This window comes from Corvus kubaryi, unplaced genomic scaffold, assembly GCF_017639235.1.
Source record: "Corvus kubaryi isolate FWS band 111438036 unplaced genomic scaffold, C.kubaryi_AGA036_p1.0 71, whole genome shotgun sequence".
Lineage (NCBI taxonomy): Eukaryota > Metazoa > Chordata > Aves > Passeriformes > Corvidae > Corvus > Corvus kubaryi.
Genome location: NW_024582059.1, coordinates 6,967,071 through 6,992,410, shown reverse-complemented (window position 1 = coordinate 6,992,410; position 25,340 = coordinate 6,967,071). Strand labels below are relative to the sequence as shown.

The 25,340-nt window shown below is 41.5% G+C and overlaps 1 protein-coding gene across 1 annotated transcript in view; it reads right to left on the bottom strand.

Annotated features, from left to right (window-relative positions):
• The window catches only part of TMEM131L (transmembrane 131 like), an 83,684-nt gene that overhangs the window by 40,540 nt on the left and 17,804 nt on the right, over window positions 1-25,340 (bottom strand). The window contains exons 5-8 of the mRNA XM_042050037.1: window positions 5,242-5,313; window positions 4,224-4,347; window positions 3,043-3,159; window positions 935-1,045 (exon numbers count right to left, since the gene is read on the bottom strand). Coding sequence (XP_041905971.1) covers window positions 935-1,045; window positions 3,043-3,159; window positions 4,224-4,347; window positions 5,242-5,313 — 424 coding nt within the window. The remainder of the gene's footprint in view (window positions 1-934; window positions 1,046-3,042; window positions 3,160-4,223; window positions 4,348-5,241; window positions 5,314-25,340) is intronic.

Here is a 25,340-nt window from a genome sequence, read left to right as displayed (position 1 = left end):
GCACTACCCTTGCATAGAGGTAAGATTGACCTAACATATACATAGCAGACTGAAAAATACAGTATGTGCTGGCAATTTTTCTCAGGTAGAACAGAAAGCATCACAAAGGCAATGAACACAGCTTACATTTAGATGAAGTATTAAATTTTGTTACATGCTAAGATATTCTAAGTATGTTTTTAGAAAAACAGTGTCTGTGTATAATACAACAGAAAATCTGAACGATCAATTTTTCAAATTAGTTATTCACTTGAAAGGCTCTGTATGGACTGGAAGACTACGAAAATACCTGCAAGTGCAACCAAATGACAGAAATCATTAAAGCTTCTTTCAACTCAAGTATTTATGCCTCATAAATTCAGCTTGCTTTGTTCTCCAGAGCTCCTTGTCAAGATGAGGTAAGCAAAGCTGGTATCTTCAGCACTGATAGGGGCAGGAGGGATTGCTGCAGCCTGATTCCCAGCTCCCATTCTCATCCATGCAGCACGTCATGCTGTTTAACTACGACAAACTGTTGGTGCAGCCCTGCTGTGAACTCACATGGGGAACTGGCCAGAAGTAAAAAACAGAACAAACCAATACAACTTCCTGCCCTTCTCAATTTTATGGTATGAAGTTTATTTTTTTGTTAAGGACAGACCAATTCCCCAGTTCAGTCAGAGCAGGGCCACACAAATAGTTTTGCCAGCACAATTTAAAGGGCACCCCACCACAGGAGCACAAAGAAGAACAAGTGTGAATAGTTTAAATGCCAAAGACTGTCTCATAAAAGCAGCTGATCACAGTAACCCTGTATCTTGCAATCTTTCTCCTGCAGTCACTGGTACTTGGATTTTTTGCTAATGTTCCTTGCTTGCATCCCAACAACCTGAGGTCAAAAATCTTTTGTGGTTAAGCAGATTTAGGTTTCATCCCCTTGAAATGTATACTGTACCAGTGTGTGTGATGCCTGGATGTTTTGAATGTGTGGAAGCAGTAAGTAGGCATTTGCTAGCTGCACTTTAGGCTCTTCTGGAGAAGACATCAGAGTTCCTGTTCCAAAAACCTGGTATTAAAAAAACAAGGTCATTACATCAACACCTAGAATTTATACCAGCAACTTCCAAAACTATTTTGCTAATAACAACAATCTTCCCAAGAAACAGATCAGTTTTTCACGTCAGATTCTTTTGAAGGACAATAAAGTTGCAATGTAGAAAGTAATCATACACATAAATAGCACTTTAGAATTGTCACTCATTCAGGCACTATTACAAAAACAAAACAAAGCACTCACCAGCAGAGCATCAGGTGATCTTAAAAAGAAAGTATCTAAATTCTCCTACTATTCTTCAGGCAATTACAATACACGTATCACCATTTGGGAGTGCAGTAATTTCTGAGAAAACTGTTACTAGTCCCATTGAATACTGAATTCAATGGCTTTGCCTTAAAAACTGAGTAAAATATTTTCTCATTATTTTGGTTTTTAAAGACTGCAATTTTCAGAACACTATAAGATTTGTAATTTGGATGGTTCTACTGCATTTATATTTTGCTCCACCAAGATGAGTTTATGACAATAACTGGGGGTTGTGGAACCAGGAGGTATCAAGGAGGCAGGGGATCATTAGAGGCTAAGAAAAATTACCTGGGGCTTTTCACTTGTATGCAAAGATTTATTATTTTTTAATAGGAAAAATCCACATCTTTTTAATTAAGAGGACAATAAAATGCATTCTACGTTCACTGAAGATCTTTGACTACAGACAGAAAATACCAGAACAAAGGGAATATGCCATTTGCTTTTAATGCAGGTATTTATAAAGTACATTTTACTATAATGGTACCTCGTCTCCATTTGGGTGATTCTTCTGTACACACTCTTGCATAAATGCATTAGAAACATCAAAAGCTTCAAGGCTTTGGGGCTCTCAAGAGCACTGTAACTGTGCAACAAACACTCAAGTCATGCCTCCTTTTGAAACTCTTAAACCTAATGCGAGCTGAAAACATGGGCAGCTACTTCCTCTGTCTCAGGTGGCTGGTGAAAATGTACATGAAAACCAGTCTGCTACTGACTTTTGCAGCAGTCCAACAGGAAACAAACCAATTTTGAGGTGAAACTGACAACTGCTTCCCTGCAACTTGTTGATAAAAGGCTGAGCTGACTGGGCAATAAATGAAGGGGTCAGGAGTGAGCACAGGGAGGGGAGAGATGTCAAAAAGAAAAGGTCAACCACCCTATAATGCACTTTTTCCTCATCCTTGAAGAAATGTTACTGCCAAATGTGGCATTACCGCTAATAAATACTAGATAAATGCAACATTTGTATTAAAACCCCGTGTATTTCAACTGAACTTACCTAAGCTTCTATGTAAGGAGCTTTGTTTTCCAGCACAGTAACAAAGTACAGGAATTAAATAGTTTGATGATTGATTAAAGCTGACACTCTTTTTAAATCACAAAATTCAGGATTACGACTTTTCTTTGCCAAATTAACAAGAATTTGGAGTACATAGTGCTCCTTATAAAATTTTTAAAAAGGTAGACCTGCTTGAATTCACCAGTTAGTCAGAAAACAGACAGTCTTAATGCACAACCATTATTTTGACTTTCATGCTTTAAAGGCCTAAACCTCTGACCCTGTGCTACATCCCCAATGTGTTTACATAAAATCCTGCAGAGCAGCTGAAAGCCACCTAAAATATTTCCTAATGGGTTTTTCCCAATAAATGCATTCCAGCACAGTGCAGTCTAGACTGCACTAATATATGAAACGATCAGATCGTGATCTTTTAAGTACACACATACAAATGAACTTGGTTTTACTACCACTAAGAGCAGTAATTTTAATGATATACATGTATGTGATCATGACACTAGAACGATCTGGTAAAAGGGATGAATTGTTAACACTACCCCACCTGATCTGTATCAGGAATTCAATGAACTTTAAAAGTCTCTAAAATTATGAAAATCACTTTTTAAAACGCAAGTAAATCCAAAACCCAAGCTAAAAATAAGAGCAGTTCCCTGATATGAAAAACAAGAGTAGTTACCTGATATGAAAGTACTCCATGAGATGAGGTATTTATAAATAATGAGCTTTCAATACTGCCTTCTTCCGTTGGCAGGAAGAGTACTCTGAAAGACATCTTTCCCATCGCTGGAATCACCTGCAGAGACCACAAAGAAGCTTGCTTGCTTGGTGCCAGGGAGCACACACTCACCATTCAGTCACAGGGCCCAGAGGACACTTCCACATGTACATCCCTGTCTGTAGATCCCACTAAGCAGAACCTCAGCGCTGAGAAGTTTCATCTGTGCACTCTCAACTCTTACTACAGACAAGAACCAAAATCACACAGCAGCTTGCCAAGTTATGGCTGGAGTTTCTCAGCTAGCATGGGGCCTCATCAGTCAAGGCTTCTTTTTGCATAAGATCTTAACCATGCAGCACTGCCAGCCTCTGCATGCCCAAAAACACTTCCCCCACACAGAGGCAGATGGCTATAGCAAAGTGAATCAATACTCCTGTGATACACAAGCAAATCAGTCAAAGCTGAACTTAGGCAACACTGTTAGTAACCAGATAGTTTGGCTGGAGGAACAATGATGTTTATGTCTGCACAGTTATGCCCATCCAGCTACAGTAAAAGCAAAAATCAGATGAAAACATAATAAAACCCCTTTGCACATCAGTGGAGGATAAAAACTGAGCTTCATCCAACTGAGATCACAGCAATTCATTCTTAACATGCATTATATTGTTATACATTGTTAAAAAAAATCAGAGTTAAAATAATGGTCTTAGATCATAAAGGCAATTATGCCCATAATTGCAATACAAAATACATAAAACATTTCACTGCAGGTTTTTCTGACAAATATGCAAGGCCACTCAAAAGACTGAAAATTCGTGGCTGTAAAACACCCACATGCCTGTGGATTACTGCATAATGCTGCTTTAGAGCAGAATGAGATTTAAACAGCCTCTAACATTGAAAAATTCTTCTCTTCTTCTGTTACTGTCAAACACATTTCCTACTGCAGGTTTTGGATGTCCTCTCCCAAACAAGTCTAAGTAGAAGTGAACAAAAAAACCACTAGCAAAACAGAAAAAGAGTTGGAGGTCCTACAAAAAAGCACAAAAGCACAGAATGAAGAGCTTATGCCAAAGCAAGCACGAAGGCTTGGCACTCGGCCATTACATAGTTTCCAAAAGTACATCAGCACTCACCCGGCTATGAGCAGGAGACACATGAAACTGTCTAGTAGCTGTAAACACTGAATTGACTACAACATCTCTATCTCTACTAGGGTTGTAGGCATGTAGCATTTTAGCTCTGGGTAAACCCAGTAACCTAAAGCAGGGGGAAAATAAAGTTAAATAAATTATTCACTTTATAAACACAGGCAATGCATGAAAGAAGCAACACATATCAGTTTAAAAAATGTTGATCTGCAACAATTATTTAGTTGTAATTAATCTTTGGAAACATGTCAAACAAATTTTGTCTTTCCCGTAACACTGGGATGTGGGCTACACTTAGCCAAAACTCATTGGAGTAACTAGGAGTCAAAAGAAAAAATAACCCTTACAAAGCACAAAGTTTTGAATAAAAAGGTTTAAACAACTGATTGTTTCGTCAGCTAAAGCCATAATTCTCTTAAGGCTTTTGCTTTAGTTAGTACATCCTAAACCCCAACAGCTTAGGCATTCCTCCAGTACACCCTCTGAAATACTCCTTTAACTCACAAGGGGACTGAGTTTCTTTCTGATTACTGGTAGGTCAAAGGCTGATTATCACTTAAGAACAATTTTTAAAGTTTTCTTGAAAGAGTACTAAGAAAAATCTCATTTATTCTACCAGTATGTTTTGCTTGGGACTCTCTGGATTTTGTTTTCAGAATTTAAAGGAAACAAGCTATTCCCCCGCTAGAAAGGCAATCTTTCAAAAAACGAACAACCAGCATGAAGCAATTATTTGACATTCATGCAGAATCACCTGAAATATACACCCAGAATACATTATATCCCCTATTAGCTCTTCCTCCTTCTCAGAACTATGTTGATTTTTACAAAACACTGCAAGGCAAGAAATGCACTTCCAGCTCTGTGGCAATTATTTACTAGTTCTCTATTTTTCAGAGGATGGCATGGTCACAGCTAATGCTTCTTACCCAAATGGAGCCCACTATAGCTGTTCCTCCACACTTCATTATTAACCAAAATAACAATAACGTAAGATACTCACTGCATTCCAAAATGCAGAACTGATGGGTGAAAATGTAAGGCCTTCCCATTTGGAGGCATCTTTGCTGAGAAGCTGAAAAGAAGGGAAAAGAAGCCACGATTAATATTTAGTGGGCACGATGCTACAATCTGCAGGGAAGGAAGATACATTACAGGCTCTTAACTCTTTATATTCTGAGCCTCCCTTCCTTGCAAAGGTCTCCCCAGTCATGCTGACACAACTGTTTATGGGGCTGTGCAGTAAACTACAGAGGGAAAACAACTGGAAAGAATCCTGAGGAATGAAAACTATGTCAGCATGGAGCAGATCTCCAGTCTCACCAATCCAACATCTATACAAGCACTGGTATGAGCACACCTGAGAGATGCAGAGGTAGAAGAGTAAATAGCAGCTTGGGCAAAAGCCGACATCAAAAGAAGTGCCTGTATAGTTGTGGTTTTAATGCAAAAGCCAACTCATTTCTTCTGTGCAAAAGAGAGTAAGAAATACTATGAAGCACATACCTCATCATCTTTCCTTTGCCCTACAAAAATTCACAATGAAGTTTCCATCAGTTCTAGAACGTTTTTAGCTTATTTCAACATTACTCAATACCCTGTAACATAGAAATTCCAGGATATCCTCACCATTTTCTCAATTAAAACTTGTCCTCTGCAAGTCCCAATGACAGTGGTATAAAAGAAGCCCAGCACCTCTTCATTTTATCTGCATACCTAGTGCTACTCAGTCAAAAGCTTCCCGAGAAGCAGTCTGCATGTTGAATAGCCAGAACCAGTTTCATATCTTTACTGGATGATGCTAATAAGCATCCTAGCAAGGAGGAGTCCAAGAAGGGAAAGATGGACTGTGGTCTCATTGGTTATCCAGCTGCTTTGTATAAGTTGTTGTAGTACAGTCAATTGGTTCCCAATTTGAAAATGCAGTTCTGTAACATTACACCTTTAATATCTCTTAGTGTGTACATGATCCTGTTGTTATATTCTAAAGCAACAGACACCATAATTTAGTACCAGTCAGGAAAAATGATGTTTATTATTATGAAAACCCACAACTTTTATGAAAACATAGAGTCACAGAAAGGAGAAAACTCCCTCACTACTATAGCAGGCGGAATATCCAGGTAGCATTCCTGAGGAGCTGCTAGTGATAGTCTCCTTCCAACCACCTTGTCTCTGCAGCAGCCAGCTCTTGCTCCATTCCTAGAAACACTGCAGCAACCAGCACCTTCTTCCCCTTCCAAAAATCAGCCTCAGGGACATACCCAGAAGGTAAGCCTGAGTACTGTTGTAAACACATACAAATTAAAATTACTACTATAGTAAAAGCCACAGACATTTGGGGAAGACGCGTTTCTTAAAGGGCCTCAGATCCTTTTACTGTATGCATACGCATAAAGAGCAGAATAAAAGTTAAGCCAGTGGTTTATGCACTACAGTATGACCTTGAACCCCACCACTGCTTAAGTTTCTAGCATCTTACAGGTACTGCTGAAATACCTTTTCTCACCAGAAAAATCTGTGCTGAGAACAGCAAGAAGTTGAGTGCCTCTCTTTGCCAATTCATGATATTGGCAGTAGCTCTCCAAGACTTACTAACCCTCCTTCTGAGGAACTCTAGCAGCATCAGCTCTCTTCTTCTCAACTCTTGCTCTTTGCAGTAGGTACCAAATGCACCGGCTGGGTGCAAATCCAGCTGTGGATGTAGGAGACTGCATTTCATTTGCTCTAGGTAAACAAGGCCATGCTGCAGCACTGGCTCTTAAAAATGCACTGTCTTGCTCTTTACCCAACCCTCTACTTGTCAAAAAATGGGAAAAGCCCTATGAGAGTAGCAGTAGGGGTATCCCAGGGATGCCATTTATTCCTTCTGGAGAAGGCGGCCTGGACCTTGGGTGGCTGAAGCCAAGACTCAGTTAACAACCTCTGCAGGCTCTGAGCTGGCTCCTGAGCATGGAGATAACTTTGGAGCATCCCTGTACACTGCTTGACCAGAATGGTCCCATGATTACAAGACATCCAGCTTCTGCTTTGCACCCCACTAAAGCTGCCAAATTGCTTCAAGCTCCAGCCTGGCCCCAAAAGCATAACAGCCACATTCCTATGGCACCGTGCCCATCACCCAGCCCACTGTCCAGCTCCAGGGTGTCCGCACCACTTATCAGTGGCCCCAAAGCAGTACCAAAACGTAACTTGAGAGCTGAGTTTCTTCAACAACAGAACTAGTGGAAAGAGAACTACCACTGTTTTTGGTTGGGTTTTTTTTCCCCTCAAGGGAAAAGGTGACAGATTAGAATAATGGCAGCGGGCAAGAGAACATTCTGCTCGTGACACTCGAACAACTAGGATGCACTTCAAAGTGCATCACTACTTTGAAAGAGGCCCATCTACATCAGAAGTGTACTTCTCCAGTTACTATCTCTAAAAGGCAGCTGGAAGCTGGCAGAAGCTGGCAGAACACCACTGCACATCCCTGCGTGTGGCAGCGCAAGTTGCTACAGCCACCCTGACCCCTGAGGGCACGGCCGAGACCAAATACGGGGGTCAGGCACCTAAATTCAACCACTCACTCCCAGTTCGGGTATGAACGCATAATCCCCCAGTTCTGTAATCTACACATTCTCATAGGATTGGTTGATGTTTTCCCCTCCCTGTTTTATGCAGATTATGAATATTCATTTTCCCTAGTTGATTATGCATCAGTTCTAGAAAGTTCTGTAATCTTCAACACCCCACTGGCTCCTTCCCTAAGTCCCTCCCATGTGTTGATCCCATTGGTTCCCTCAGCTTTAACCCTGCCTCCTTCCCTTAATCTCATTGGCTGTATCCCTTATCCCCGCCTTTCCGATCCTCACTATAAAATCCCTGGACCCCCTCAGATTTTCGGCTCTTCATGCCTGGTCCCTGCAGGATGAATCTTCTCCATGGAATGCATACGAGGACTGCCCTTTCTCCTTCGTTACCTCCGCCCGTGTGCTCTTCCATCCAGCTTCGAGACAGCTCCCACAGGTGAGGAGCTGGCCCTCTATGTGCATTTTGTGAAGCCACCTTGAATCAGCAGGGGTGCAGCCAGATCTCCGGCCTTCTCCTCCTAGCCAGCGCGCTGGGTGCCCCCATCACCTGCACCCGCGCTCCAAACACAATTCAGGTCTCTCTGAGGGATCTGACGCACAAATAAACACCAAGGTAATTTATTGAGACATCTAAAATTTGAAGTCACTTTTAACAAAAAAAATTTTTTTTTTCCTCTAAGAACATCATTTCACCCATAGATTCACCTCAAATTACGCCAAACACTGCTCTTTTAGCCACAGATGATGTGTCCAAAAAAGTACGTGGATCCTTTCATGAGAATGCCACAGGCTTGGGGAAGACAAATACCTGCCTAAGAATGTAAGTCTTGAAACAACAAATGTGGGGGAACAGGCCTCTTCACAACAGAAAAAGTGTGGTCTCCAGCTTCTCTTTCATTGCTTTTAAAATCTGCTAACATGCCATTAAGCATGCCATCTAACAAAGCTGGACCACAGCCTCCATGGCATCTCTCTTTTTTTTGTGGCAGACTAGTTGAACATCATCTCCTGAATGACAGATTTTGATAGAGCAATTCAATTCCAGCATTTCAGAGGACATCTTTAAGCACAAGTGAACCGGAGGGAAACAGGAGAAAGACACAGATGAGGGAAAGGAAATTCTTGGCAATTACTTTGAACACTCAGTATGCATCAAAAACCTAGTTTAAATGGTGCTGTTACCACTTCCCAGCCCAACAATTTAATGCCCTTCCTCCCATCCATCCACACAATGTATTTAAAACCCTGACACCGTGAACCATCCATTTCCAGGAAAAAAAGTGTAAGAAAAATCGAAACACTGAGGAGGTGAGGGAGAGCTCCACATGGTCACACAGAACACCAGGAAGATTGGGGACAGGTTCTGGCAGGAAAGGTGAGGCTGAGCCCATGAAACCTCCAGCTCATTACCCTCACTTGCAGAAAACACCCAGCAGAAAGATAAATCCTGAGCATGCACACAGCCATCAGGAATGCCTACTGGAGAGAAAGGTGGATGTGGAGCTGAAAAAAGCAGGCTGGAGGGAAGGTTGGTTAAGGAAGAAGGGTGACACCGGGGGAGAAGAGCAGGATGGAGGAATGCAGGCACCGTTAATCACTTGTGCAAACAGAGGAACACATAACTGTAAGGCAGCATTTTTAGGGGATTTTGTTGTTTTTTAGAAGGTGCGTGAGCTGTAAAATGTTAAGCTACCATATTCCCTCCACTAAGCCCCAGAGGTGCTTCAACATGGAGAAGTTCCAGCCTTTCACATTGTTTCCTGCTTCAGGAAAGAACATTTTGGTGTCCTGTTGATGTGGGACTAACGAAAGGAGATGCTAATACAGGGATGTTGAGAGCACTGTTAAATATAGCATTGAAATTGTTTTGCCCTTCCTTCTTTCAGTTCTGTTAGTCTGTGATGTATTAAGTAAATACAGGTAAACACCCAGGTCATTATGTACAGTCTCAAACCCTGTTATGCAATGTATATTACAAACATTTGTTCAAAATAAGCAAAATCCTTACATTTCCCCCAAGTCCAACAAAAACAGATCTTTTTTCATAGGAGATTTATTCCTGCTTCACTGGTTGAAATCACAAGAGAAACATTTCTCCTAAAAATGCAAACAAAAGAGCAGATCTGTTCTGAACAAATTGCTGGAGATTGCACTGGGGGTTTTTGTTTGTTTTGCCTTTTTTTTTTAATGAAACTTTAGAACTGAGTAATTCATCTGGTTATACACATAAAACACTCAAACTGCAGAATAAGCTGCGTCTGACCAAAAGTGAAGGACATTTCCTGGAAGGAAGGTTATCTCCACGTTGCTTTTTCTTCTATTAGCTCCTTTAAGTCTCCCTTGTATCTTTATTCATTCACTTGAATTGATTACTTCATACTATCTTAGCATACATATTATCTGATGATTCAGATAGCAACATCTGTAGTTGAAAATAATCACAAAATGCTACTTGGTTCCCTTTCTTCTTCCTTCCTTTTTTTACGCTTTGTTCACAGCACATGCTGAAAAAGCAAGTCGGGGAAAGGCATTTTATTGTTGGGTCTTTTGCTTTATGGCTGCAGGATTTTCTTGGAAGCAGCAGGCAAAAAGGATTGGATTCTTAAACATACAGTAGGTCTTTTTTGTGTGAATTTGTTTAGGCAGTACTGTTTTATTTTTCAGTATATTGATAAAAGTAAAATTTTACTTACGTTGAGCATTTTGGCACTTAGTACCACACGTGCAGCAATGTTAATGAACCCACAAGATGAGGTTTTGAGATATGAAAGCGTGTATGCATTGTACAGGAAAGCACATTTTTTATGCAAACTGAAGTAGAGAAAAGGAAATAAGACCCCTCATTTACTGACTAATTTTAGATTCATTCCTCTAGACTACAGCTGATAAAGAAAAAGCAGAATGGAACACATACAGAAACAACCAAACCTAGATAGTTTCAATCATTCTGATTACAGCTGATGCAAAGAAATTATTTTGACAAATGAAAACAGGTAATTAAGAGGTAATTGACATAGAAATATAAAATGCAGATGAATCAAAGTCTTATGCAGAGCTAATACAAAGGTTTGGTTTGTCATATCCCTAGTCCCTCTCTTCTCTCAACTTCCCCTTTACCAAAAGCAGTAAAAGCACCAACTAGTATTGGGAACACTAAAAGTACAGCTCCTGAAAGACATAGAGTAGCTCTGAAAGAGATAATTAAATTTTTTGGAAATACAAAATTAAAACTATCGAGGCAACTCTGCCAAAACCAGAAACGGGAACTGTTTTAAATTATGATTTTTTTGTAACCTTAATTTCCTTCCTAGAGGCAGAAAGAGTCCTCAGAAACCAGGAAATTGTCCAACTTGCAATAACCCTGCACCACTCATGGGCAAGCTGTATGTGGTGTGTCTCTGTGGGGCTCTGGCACCTGGAGAAGAGCAGTCACACTTGCCACCTCAGCTCCAGAGGCTTACAGGACTTCTCCTGAAGCCCTGTACTGACCTGTGGCAACACATGAACCATTCAGTCTTTCTAGATTTTCTTTTACTTTTTAGAGAATGACCAACAGGTGAAAGAACACAAATGTGAATTTTGAACACTGGAAACCTAGAAGTCGAAAGGCTCCCTTATTTTTAGCACTGCATTTTTTTAGGGAAAAGAGGGAGGACTGACTCACTGCTTCTGAATGCTTGGGATTTGTAACTCATCATTAGGAATTCACTTACATGCTTTTTACCAGAGAGCTGTGCTGCTTCTGGAAGAAATTCTTGACCGTGAGGGTGGTGAAGCACTGCAGCAGGTTGCCCACCAGAAGTGTTCAAGGCCAGGTTGGACAGGCACTCTGAGCAATCCAGTCTAGTGGAAATCTCCCGGCCATGGCAGGGGTATTTGAACTAGACTGAGGTCTCTTCTGACCCATTCTATGATTCTGGAAGAAGGATGGTTGCCTTTATGTCCTCTGAAGTGCACTATGTACATCAAGGACTGAATCCTCGACTGTGGAAAAGTAGGAAACGCCAAAACATGTGCATGCATACCTGCTATTTTGCATGGTTTGGCTACAGGAAACTAGGGAAGGGCAGCTAAACCAAAAGAAACCAGTGAAATGCATGAAACAGTCTTTCTAAAAACAAATCCCATAATTTATGGCCAAAGTTATAATTTAAGGAGGAATACAGGTCTATCAACCTTTTCTTTTCTTTGTATTTCTTAAAATACTGAAGCTGGCAAAGCAGCATAATATAGCTAAGACCTGCCCACAAAAGTTTCAGTGAGCTGGTAACTTATTTACAAAGGCAGTATAATAAAGAGGTAGGTAAGCCTAGCTCAACGTGTAAAGCACAAACCATTCCATTACTTCCACTTGGTCCCACGTGCACTGCTCTCCTCCAGCAACTTGAGCAGCCTCCTCTGCTCCATTACTCTAGCCCTGGTGCTTCCACAGCCACAAGTCTCCTTCCTGGGCAACCATCTCTCCTCTCACTGCCTGTGGTCCCTTTTCCTACCAAGTTCTGCAACAGCATTTACACAAACCACCTGCACGACAGTTACCTGAGCCAGCAGTGCTTCAGTTTCATTCATTACAAAACTACAACAAAACTGCAATGATCAAACTTAGAGTATCTCACTCTATAGCACTTAAAGCCACATTTCTCAAGGGGATAGAAATGGAAGGACAGAGGTTAAAAAAACCTGGCTTTTCTCTCTACCCTCACACCCAAACAGTCTCCTTGAAAATCGTCCAAAGAAGTTAAATGCACACCACAATAAAAAACGAGATTAAGACTCATGAAGAAATCTAGGGGAGATGATGATCAGTGAGGGACAAAGTGCTATAGTGAGCGTCCTGGTGAAAAGAAAAGGCTTTCTTCCCCAGCTGCGCCTGTGGTTTGCAGTTTAGTAGCAGGAGCAGCACAATAAAGCATGTTTAAGAGCAGAATGGAATTGCTCCCTCACATAAAATCAGTCCCCAACGTCTGAAATAACTGAAATCTGTTAAGACATTAATTAAATTGTCATTAATTCACAATGACTTGAATTAATTTGAAATTATTTTCCAAAACCTCTTCTTTGAAATCCTTTACTCATCCAAATTTCAAGCAACAACCAACACTCCCTAGAGATGGTCCAGGGGGACAATGTACTTTTTAGGCATCTTGGATAGACAGTAATTATGCTATTTGTTTTGGATGACTGTACGTACAGGCCCCACTAGTTCAAAGTGCACATCAAACATATTTTGGTTTGAAGCACCTCTACTGCTCCCAGCAAATCCCAAATATCCTAGCAGGCAGAACATCTATCTTCATTTTACTTCTGGCTTCATATAATTCAACCATTGCCTTTTCATTCTGCAGTATTTCATGAGGCAAACTCTGATAACTGCTCTCAAATAAAACCCTTAGCATGCCTTTCTCTTTTTTAAGCTTCTTTACAATTTATCTTTTTCAAAGTAGTCAGCAATCTTCCATTAAAATTAAAATCACAGAAACAAGAGAATTTACTCTTTTCTTTTTATAAGTTCTTCCCAAGACAAATTAAAAGAGCCAATTGACCAAACACACAGTTTTGGCCTTGGTATTCTTGACGTTTTGTCTTTACCAGGTCCTGGACTTGTGGGTTTTAAGAAAATACTGCATTTCATGTCCCTTTGAAGACTGCTTCTAGCCCATGAGTTTGCAAAATAAAATCAAAAATCACAAAGGCAGCTCATGCTCTTTTTTTTCCTTTTTAAACCTCAAAATTTTTTAGCCAAATTCAATTTTTTTTGCCTAATATGCTGTCATAGGTTAGCAAGCATAGTCCCGGAAGGGACGTCCTTGCTAAGGGGTGCTTACAGTTTCCTCTGGGAACTGATAGAACCTATCAGCTGGCCAGTTTGAATATGGACAATTCTCTAAGCCACTTAAAGTTGTGATCACCTCTGTGATCCACATTTAAGAATAGGCAAACTCCCCCTCCAAGCTCTCTCTCGTTTCCGGCGCTGGCACAGGTGGCTGCAGGCCCCGTGTGGGGGCCAGCGGGCCCGGCCAGGCCCTGCCTGGGCCAGGCCGGGCCGGGCCACGGCCATCCTGGAGCCATGGACCTGTTCCAGCCGTGGAACCCCCCCCCCCACTGCCTTGCTGTGGGCAGCCGGAGCGGCTCGGCTCTCCCCCCCCCTCTCCACTGCGATAAGAAAAATTCAACATTCCAGCTGCAAAGCTGCAAGGCCGAGGTGAGAGTAACCCTTTTATTGCTGTGAAGAGCTGAAAACCTGAGGGAAGAGAGAGAGGAGATGCTTAAAGCTGAAATTCTGTTGTGAAGCTATGATATATCAGAGTATCCTGTTGTAATTTCATGAAGATCTGGGGGGTGGAGTGTTCAACTCGTGAGCAAAAGCACCTGCGCTGAGATAGGCAGATGCTGACGCAGCTGTAATTTCATGAGAAGTTTGGACAGGGAGAGATGAACCAGATGAGGACTTTTGCTCCAAACGGGAAAGGAGAAAACCTCAGTCCGTAGAGATGAACCAGATGAGGACTTTTGCTCCAAATGGGAAAGGAGAAAACCTCAGTTCCTAGAGATGCTCCCAGAGATAGTCCTAACGATGAAGATGATGAAGACCCTTTGCTCCCAGGGAAGGAGAAGGGCCTCTGTTTTTGTTTCTGAACGGCTCAACCTTAAAATTGTACCCCAAAAATCTTCAAGAGTGGACCCTCGAAAGCAGTTGCGGGAAAAGCTGCAAGTCGGGGGAAAGGACTCACACGCAGGCAGAGACTCCTCTTCCTAAATGGACTGAACAATATTTGGAAGTGGGCGGCTGTCTCGTTGTGATAATGTTTTCATAGCATGAGCAAGAAGAGACTTCTCTTTCTAAATGGACTGAACAAGGTTATTATGGAAGTGGTAAACAGACTGAACATCTTAAGGGTTGTCTTTTCACATTGTCAGTGGGAGAAGGGAGGAAGGTGGGGGGAGGAGGAGAGTTCTGAAGGTGGTATAATTTTTTTCTTCTTTTAGGTCTGTTAATAAACTTCTTCATATTCTTTCAAGTTTGGTGCCTGTTTTGCATTTCTCCTAATTCTTATCTCACAGCAGATAAACAGTAATGAGTATTTTGGACCAAACCACTACATATGCGTACTCTATAGTTGCCAAACCCTCAAAAATCCCAGGAACATTTAAACTGCCTGCAGAACAAACACAGGTTTGTTCTTCAAAAACTGCCACTAAGATCACAAATAATTGCTGAGATGTTAATTTTTGCCTAGCTTACTCAATTAACCAGAATTAAGAAAGGCAGACAAACCTGAAGCACCCTGGCCTATTTAATACATGTACAGAAATGGCTGCTTTTTGAAGAACGCTGCGCAACTCTCACAACTCAAAACCCCTACAACAGAAGCTATGAGTCTCCACACTTCTGAAAAGATCAGGCTGTCTAGCCACACTCCTGCCCAGCATCTCTGAACAGAAAATGAGACATTTTGAAGCGAGATGTGCTGCTCACAGCCTTTTTCAGACACTTTGACGACACGAATCCCAGAGAAAGGGTACACAGAGAAGTACCTAGAGAAAAGGCTTCCACGGTGTCAGCACACTGCCTTCTCTGGCTAAAAACAAAGCACTACTGCAAGCCTTGAGCTGAAATACCATGAAATTTAAATGACTGTTCTCTACCTACAGTTTTCAAAGCCTTTTATTGAAAGCAGTCAAAATTCAGAGCACAGCACCATGAAAGAGGCAGGATAAAAGAACCTCAAGAAAGTCAGAAGATAGGCCACAAACCCACCTCCCTTGTACCTAAGAAGAACACAATTATTTTTACTTACTAGGTAGCAAAGCCTTATTCCTGTGCTTGCAATGGCAGAACAACAGCAGAAAATTTTAGTGGGAAGGGCAGTTTTTAAGCACAACCCTGTCCTAACATAATTACAAATTGAACAGAACAAGAGGCAGGCATTTTAGAAGAAACAAATTCAATCACACCTACCTCAACTAAATTAATTCCCACAAAAGTAACAATGAAAGTTATCTGCTGTTCCTGCAGCGTGTCTACGGAACCATTACCAGTAAAGAAGGAAGAGATCCAAGTGAAAACAGACCTCACCTTTTTAACGCCCCAATTGCAATTCTGTTTTTAACAGTTAAAACAAAAATTCATTTCATCAAGCACACCTAATTTTACTCAAAAACTCCCCCCAAGCTGAAGAGCAAAGGGCCAACTTCTGTCAAGTCAGTAGCAACCCTTCCTCCTTCAAGAGTTTCACTTTCACATGCCAGGGAAACTAGTTTTCCTCCAGCTCTGAGAATCTGGCTCCCACCTCAAGAAAAGCAGGACGCCTTGACAGGAAGTACTGTGGGGCTGCAAAGCTCACAGCAATAGGAAGTTACATTCTTGTCAAATTTCATTGCACCCAACCATTTCCTTTTTCTACATCAGGCACAGCCAAAAATTTCTATCTTGACACAAACCATTTTAAGTTACAGCAGTTCAGCAAAATGCATGAAAAAGAGCTCTGTGGTCACTGATAAGCTTGACCTGCTTAATAATTAAGAGTGATAATCTTCCTACAGTAATTAAGAGTGATAATCTTCCTATGGGAGCTGGCTTTTGCTGTTTCTACATTAATCCAAGCCTTTTAGTTCCTTTTCATAATGAAAGGGTACAGGCCTCTAGGACAGCATGTATTTGCCTGCTGGAGCTCAACAGCCCATAGGAAACCTTTACACTGAATCCATTAAGTACTAAAAAACCCACTGTTCTTTCCCGTGCCTTGCCCCTCCCCGGGAAAAGAAAAAAAAGAATGCTAACTAAAAAGGAAACTAAAGCAAATACAAGAAAACTGAGACCTAGGACTTTAAAAAGTAGGAACTTCTGCTTTTAATTTATTCCCCCCATCTGGACAGTGCACCTGATACCAGTTTCCCTGAAAAGTTATGGAAAAGTCACTAAGATCACGTCTCAAAGCTACAAAAAATACCCAGTAGTGGAAAACAACAATCTGGACTTTGCATTTTTTTTCCTCTTTTGTGAATTTCAGCCCAAATTTTTAAAAACAAAGTATAATCATTGAGCATTAACCTTTAAGAATAGTAATTTACCAATTAGCATTCAATACCATGCCTTGTTTAAGCCAATATATGAAGACAGACAATCAAAGGGAGCTCAGTATTGAAAACTGTACAAGTTATCTCCACAGCTTTTTGTTTTGTAGCCTCAAATGCTACAAATGCAAAACAAGCAAACACTCCAATATACAGTTTTGCTTATTTTACAAACTGATAAGATGCTGGGGAAGTCCCTCAAAAACTTAAAACCATTAACCACTTGCAAAATCCTTTTACCAAATATTTGCTTGAGTAATAGACCAAGACCAGCTTTCTCAGGGCTATGTTTCCATTTTATAAGGAGAAAAATTATTGCCACTATTGATTGCCAAACTTATTAAAAACTTAATTATGTCCTCTAGCAGATGAAACTTCATAGAAGACTTTCTGAAGCATCTCCAAACGACCACAAATTTAAACTACATTAGTTTTCTAAAAAATACATAATTTGTCATGTAACTGAAAAGCATTTTCACAAGCTGTACTATATACGAATGTGAAAATACAATGCAAATAAAATTATAAGGAGAAGAAGCAAGGCTACACTTTTTTTAAAGGTACTTTAAGCGTGATGCTGCAGGGGGAAGCTGCGGTCACACAGTCATCCTACACATAGCAGAGAAGCAAAGCTGCTCCCCCACACCCCAGGGGCCACTACCAATCTTCAGCATGAAAGGTTAAAGTTAAGTCACCAGCCAAATACCAACACCAAAAAAGTAGCTTCAACCCCAAACCACCACCACTATCTCACAGGAGCATCACTCTCTTCTTGTTTTCCACCCCTCCGGTTGGGATGTATTACATCCTCTTTAGTCCCCCTCCAAATGTTTTGGTGTCATTTGACAAAGAGTAACTCATTGAATCTATGCCATATGTGATGTATGGGTTTTTGGGTTTTTTTTAGACAGGACACAAAATACAGAACCTTATAAAGAACCTTTTAAAAATAGCAATATAGAAATTGCAGACTATTTTTATTGTTCACTGGCATTTTATTAACTGACAGCACTGTACATTTTCATCTTCGTCTCTATGCTTCAGCAGCACAGTCATATAAACCTACTCTCAAACAAAGAGCTTTTCTCTTCTAGCTTCCCATACAAAACTCTGGTTATACTTCAAAGTACATCCCCTCCTGCAGTCAGAAAAAGAAAGGGGAATCCTCCACAGCGTCAGTTCATTTCCACTTTTTCACCTAAAGCCAGTAAAAGCCCCGTGGTGACAGGACACCACGCAGACAGCCTGCAAAATTTCCCCGGCTGCCCCTTTTGAAAAGGGCAGCTTGCTGAGCTCTCCTGTCTTGTGTCACTCGTCACTCTGGGCTGTGGTGTGCAAAATGGAAAGACAGCTCCATGACTTGGTGCTATTAATAAAAGCAAGCACACTCACAGTGTATTTGTGACCTACTCCTAAGTACTACTGTGTATTTATAATTCACTAGATTATGTTGCTAAAGGAAACACACAGATATGAAAAAATTTATACCAGAAAATTCAAACTGGCAAAAATACAAAAAAATTGGCATTACCAGGATTAGTAGCTGCAACACTTATCGCAGAAACCACCAGGTCCTTACAAAACATCTGGGATCTGTTGAAGCCAATGCACAGCATATGCTCTCAGCCAGTTTCTTCTGATGTACAAAATGCTGCAGTGTTCTGCTATTATACAACTCAGAACCATATGAAACACACCCTGTTCCACAGGTTTATTAACAAAATGTCTACCACCAAAGAAACTCAGGTATGCTGTTGCTCTGAATTCCAGCAAGGGGCACCTACAGTCCACAAGTTAACATTTGCTTCCTTCAGCAGGGTAGCTGGCGAAGAAAGGAAGAAGAAAATTAGCTGACAAAAACAGCAGGAAGTCAGCTTTTGATTATTTTATATCCATTTTAAAAAGTACTTTCAATCAAGTACAATATTAAAACTCCACCTCCCTTAGATTCTTGCTTTTCCTCCTGTATTTCAAAGCTAGGAAGCTAATCAGAGTTCACCAACTTGAAATGTTCACCTGTGAAACCAAAGCAAAAGCATCAGTAACGCTATTTTTAGTTTCTTGACAAGCCTCAAACCAGACATCTGTTTCCACTGCAATAAAGGATGCACTTTGCTTCTGCATGCCCCACATGGGGTTTCTCAAGCTGCCCATGAGAGGAAAAGCTCCTCCAGACAGGCCAAAAATCCTTCTGCAGCCCAAAGGTGTACTTAACTGGTCTTGGCCACACATCTCTTGACACTTCTTCCTCTGCAAGAGAAGCAAACTAGTGCCATGGTCCCGCATGGGAACCTGCACAAAGGTCCCAATGAAGCCACTGGGGCTTCTCATAAGCAGAGGGACTGCTGGGGTGAACTGAGGAGCAGGACTGATGCACAGCATTTTGCCCCTTCTTATGGGAGCATTTGGATACATGGATGGACATGCATCTGAATCAAGAGCAAGACATAAAGCTTGGCAAGTGCATCCAGCCTCTGAAGAGGCTGCTTCTGTCACTCTACAGCAATAATTTACATTAAAAAAGGAGCAACAAGGTTTTGTAAAACAGATCTTCAATCATGTCAGAATGGAAGATGTGGCTTTTGGCAGGAATATGGCAAAAAAGCAGAGGAAATTAAAGAAGCTTAAGATGCTGCCCCAAACCATGGCCAGCAGTAGGTAATGTGGATTTGCAGTTACCATGAAATCACATTTTCGACACCTCATCTTACCTTTCCACAGCTTGCAAGCTTTCAGTGGACAGAGGGAAAATAAAGAAGATGTGAGTGTTCAAACAAAGTGTCATTGTCCCCAACCCAGTACGTGCACCCAGAACGACTTAACCTCCAAGTCAGGCATCATGACAAAGTCACGGATGACATGGGACAACCTGAATTTTTCCAAGTCCCAAACAAGCTTCCTCGGCTTGGGAACAAAAGCAAAGGTTCTCATCTTAAAATTTGGAAGCATACACTCCATATGGCTGGGCACTGCCCTGCCCTCCCTGCACAGCAAACGCTGCAGTAATTGTTCCAGGAACAACAAAACACAGCCCATCGCTTCGATGACCAGAAAGCATGAATAATTGTTTTTATTTACAAGGAGAGAAAAAAAATCCAAGCAAGACTGAAAGCCATGGGGACCAGGGCAGGGGTGTGTGTTTGTTTTAAAGCGACTACCCGCATCTGCGGGATCAGCCACATTATCCCAGCAACACTGAGAATGCTCACAAAGGCCAGAAATGTCCCCTTTTCAAAAGGGCAGCTTAAACGCTGCAGAAACTGGGTCAGCGACAGGCCACAGAAATACCTAAGCAGGCAGCAGGCACCTCGCAAGCTGTAGGCAGCAGGCTTGCAGCAAAAGCCTTGAATAAAAGACAGAACACACCAAGACAGAAATCAGACAATAGCTATTGAAGAAAGGCAGTTAATAGCAACAAAGCACGTAAAGCACGGGTCAAGGAGTCGGTCAAGTACAGGCCCTTCAACTCTCTACCCTTCTTCAGTTGCCAGGAATCCAGATTTAGACACAAACCAGAGACATACATGGCACACAGCACCAGCAGGCAGGCACAAAACGGAGCAGACATGTTTAATACACAACACAGTAAGGAACTGCAAAACTTATTCTACAGTATTACAGGGCTGCTCACTTGCCGAGGGCAGCACAGTGCTTCTTGTTCTTCTAGTTTCGTTTGAAAAAAAAACCCCCAAAACAAAACAGGAATTACACCATTTCTGCTTTTATATATATATATATATATATCATCTGCATATATTCATCATCTCTGTGGTTCAGGTCTTTACTGTTTTACATTTATTGACATGTAGACACCTTAATTTTAAAATGCCAACCCACAACTGCAATCGATAGGACAGTGTAATTCAGCATAAAATATATTTATGTAGGCAAAATCTAAGGTGACCTACAAAGTCACTAGTGAGTTCTGACTTGCTGACTGCATAATAGCTGACACCAAATGAGTGTGCAGCAGGACTGCAGCAGACATCTGCCAGCCACAGTCAAGACACTTGATTCTGTTTTGCACAGACCCTTAAAATCATTTGACGTGAACAGAGGTGGTGGTTACCCAAGGTGTAAGCAGTTATGAATCAGTCACTCCCTCCTTTCTCTCATTTCACTTCCCTTTTGCTATTATGTATCTTTCCCTTCATTGTTAAGATTGAAATCTGCAGTTGTCCCTTATCAGTTTTTCCAATCACTTTAAAAGAGCAAGCTCTCATTTGCTCCCTCCCTACCAGTATCTTCGCTCACTTTGTGTTTTTATTGGGGCACTTTTTTTCTGCCTGTTTTTTTCTGTTCACAATCTTTAGTATTTTTTCACTTGTTACCATACTCTGCCCCGGCCCTCACCTCTTCGGCAATTACACCCCGTCCTTCCCCTGCTGCCAAATTCTAGCCCAGACATGTTCAGCACCACATCCAAGCAGTTTCCAGTGCCACGTGCAACTTGCTGGCTGCCCAGCCTCTCTCCCCCCAGCCAGGCAACCATGCATGGATGGTGGCGTCCTGCTTCAGGCAAGTTTTGCCTTGGCCAACACACTGCTCTGAGCTTTGGTAAGAGGCATCAGTCTGAAGAGGAGAGCCCTGTGCATCAAAGCAGATGGGATCTGTAAGCAGCACTCCCAGAAAAAGACATAGTGGTTGCAGACTGCCTTTTTTTTCTGTAGCAGGAAGCCCAGTGAGTCCCAAGGCATAGCCACAGCCTCTGCCCCAGAACACAAACTGAGGCTGGGTGCCTCAAGTCTCCGAACTTACATGAAAACCTGAGCAGAGAGGGCAAGCCAGGCAAGTCAGAAATGCCAGAGGTTTGAAAAGGCTGCCTCAACTTCACCTGACACCTTGCTCCCTGCACCAACGGGAAGCTGCACACAACATGGGAAGCAGCGGAGGCAGCAGAGGTTGGGGGGATGTGTAACACCAAAATTGGGCACATACATGTATGCACTTTAATGCCATCTCCTGGCCCTTACCCTGGGCTCTGAAATTAGAAACCTGTCATTCCCCCTCCCTCCCAAGGACTGGGAAAAACAGGCTGCTTGCGAGGGCAATTCGAAGCAACTAAATTAAACTCCCTGACCATCCTCTGGTAAAACTGCTTTCTCACTGCACAAGGAGCTGCAGGTGACCAGTCTTCCTTTCAGCATCTAAAGCTCTGTCCTGAAATTGCTCCTCCACCACTGCCCAGGTACCTGGGGAAGGAGCTTCTCCATAGAAAAGACAAGATACTGGCAGTGGGGATGGATCCTGTCTGTCACCATGGGCCAGTTCCAGGTCACGGTACAGGTGAACCTTGCCTGGCTGCTGTAGTTACAGTTCTTCTGTTGCTCGGAAACCCATTTTTTATGCAACATGACCACTCCCATACCCTCTACATTCACCTTGCCTTCAAGCAACAGATGAACAATGCACAAATGCCATGATGGCATTGTGACTATGTGGGATAGCTAAAATCCTGCAAAATAGTCTCATGCCTCAGTAACATTACTGATTTTCCCACTTGGCTGCTACCTTGCTGTGCCCCCCCTCACATGCACAGCCCCTCAGGCTCTGGCTGGGACCAGGGTCTGATGAGCCTAGAGGGGATGAAAAGGGGAACAAAAGGCACTCATTGAAACCTCACAGTGTAGTTTCTTGTGAGACAAACACTGCTGGGCATCCAGACAGACAGTGGGAACTTAAGGAGGGGAAAGAAAATCACCCCTCCTCCTGCCACATCCCACAGTAAAACCCCACTGCCCCTCCACCCAGAGATTTAACATCAAGACACCAGGGTAACCACTGCACTGGGCAGCACTCATTTACAGTGACAGCATCACTTCTGCAAAATGCTCAGGATTTGTGGCTATTTGAGGTGCAGGAGCTGACCTGCCACAGCATTATTTCAGCCAGGATCTGGTGCTCAATACCCAGACTGCACCAAAACTGTGAGTGTCCAACTCTGTGCATGGTGACAGTCACTTGTCAATAATTTGGTAGAGTTCTAAGGTAAAAAGACAAACCTTTTATATTTCAATTTTGAACCCTTCCAATAATGCTTGTTAGACTGTCCCTACTTTTTAAGTAGAGAGCAAACAACTTCACACAATAATTCTGTATTAACTACTGCAAAGGCAGCTGAATCTTTCAGGATGACACCTAGTACCTACAACTCTGAAATTTCATGCAGTGTACATCTTTATACCCTAAGAAGTAGTCAAGTAATTACTTTAAAAATTACAGTTTTTATTTTCTTCCAAATGTAACCAACTTTTTTATTAATGAATCACCATGATTTAGCCTCCAAAAAAATAAAACAACTGCATTGTCAGATAATTCAGTAGAATTCAACTAGTTTTGCATTTTATCATACAACTCTCTCAGAATTCAGCTGTGTTGTGCAATGACAACAGCTAACACTGAAGTCTAAGTGAAGATGATGGCTTTTAAATACGTCCCCATAGACCACACCTGTTTATAAAACAGCCAGCCTGGAACAGAGGAATAATTGACAACTTTTACATACTCCCACCCAGAAAAGCCTTGAGAACACGGTGCACTTTGGCACGCTGACACAAGCGGCGAGGAAGTCCGAGAGCCTAAAAAATCCGGTGCACGTGCGATTTCAATTGCTTGTGTAAACTGCACCTCTCATCCAAGAGCACTACAGCCACGGAGTTAAAAGGCAGCACAACATGCAGGAACCTCAAGACTTTGGAAGCCATTCAAAAGATCCTCCTCACAAATAATAAAAAAACAAGCATGCATCTGTTTTTTCTCTCTCCGGTGCTAAACACATCATACTGAGACTGCTGAATCAGTGTCAAAGAAGTCTCCAAAGTCCCATTTTGTTCCAAGTGTATTCCCAATGGCAGCACAACACACTGCTCCAACAAATGCCGGGAGATGGCATTAAAGTGCATACACATGTATGTGCCCAATTTTGGTCTTACACGTGGCTTGCTGAACCTGTTTCTGTCCTCACTGATAAGACATAAATACCTGCAGCTGAAGGACTGCAAAGAGCTGCCTGATGTCACCAACCCTACATGCTTCCCATGGAGGAACTCTTTGGAAATGCTCACCAGGAAAAGAGTACCAGCAGGAAGCAGCATACCAGATATCTTTTCTTTTCAATTTGATTTTGATAATAACCAGAAATCACAGAAACAGTTCAAGCAGCTTCACAAGAAAGGTCAGACCTCAGTGCACCAACAAACTTAAAGAAGTGTTAAGTATTAACATTTGGATTCACCACTCAACAGCCACTGTCAGCTCTGAAAGAAGTGTACAGGAGTCAACAGCAGCATTCACAGTGACTCAAAACCAGTCCCTAGAGTTCCTAGAAATCTGAGTCTCTGTAAGAATTCCCTTTTGGATCCTCTCCTGGGACCCACAAAAGCTTTTCAATCAAGCCCTCCAGTAATTCAGGAGGGGAAACAGGCTCTAAAGAACATGGCAGAATTCAGGGGTCTCAGAGTACAACAAAGAACAGTAAAAAGAGAAAGATTATTAACTTTCTATTAGATCAGATATCAGCATTCACCCAATTAAAAAAGGCTGGGAAATTCTCCTCAGGAGATAAAAATAAATGTGCTACCAACAAGGCAGATAGTCATCATTTATCTCTATCCACTTTGTAAAGCTGAGACTGCCTATTTAATTCAAAGTTAACTTTTTGTTTTGAAAGGTACCTATGTGCGTAACAACAGAATAATGCTTCACTCTCTCAAAGAAAATAAACAAGACCCAAAGAGAAATATTAAAATAATGAATAGCAATTAAAAAAACTGGAAAGCAATATAAAATTATTTATACATGCAAAAGAGTTAGCAAAAATCTATGCCAAAACAATTTTGGCTTAAGGTCACTTTTTTTCATATACACATATATATATATGTATAAATATATATAAAAATATAAAATTCAGGCTTCTGAAAATATAAAAATATAAAATTCAGGCTTCTGAAAGTCTTCCCAAGCATTTTGACATTTTGATGTGTGTCAAATTATCATGCTACTGATACACAAGTGTCTCCAAAGGCCAGACCAGTTTCAAATCTTAGTACTGCAAAGGAAGCAAGTTCTTTCATAATGCAAGCAGAGCTATGTTACTGCTTTTGGCACATCACATTGGCCAAAAGAACAGTTTTAGGCTTAAAAAAATACTGAGTTGTTTTCTGCATTTCTTTTATTTCCTTATGGAACATGCTGTTGCAAACAAACATTCTAAACAGAACCTTTTCTTTCTCATAAAATCCAACTCTGAAACACAACAAAACCACGAACCAGAGTGAACACAGCCCGTACTTTCAACAGCACTGAACAGGATACACCATCTTAACTTTCTCATTTTTATTTCCAAGTCTTTACAGCTCCTTCATGTGTCTTCACAAAGTTTTGAAGCTGAAGTTGGCTTTTATCAGGCAGTAACTAAAAGCATTATTTTGCACTTCAAATTTCTTGATTTTGCCAT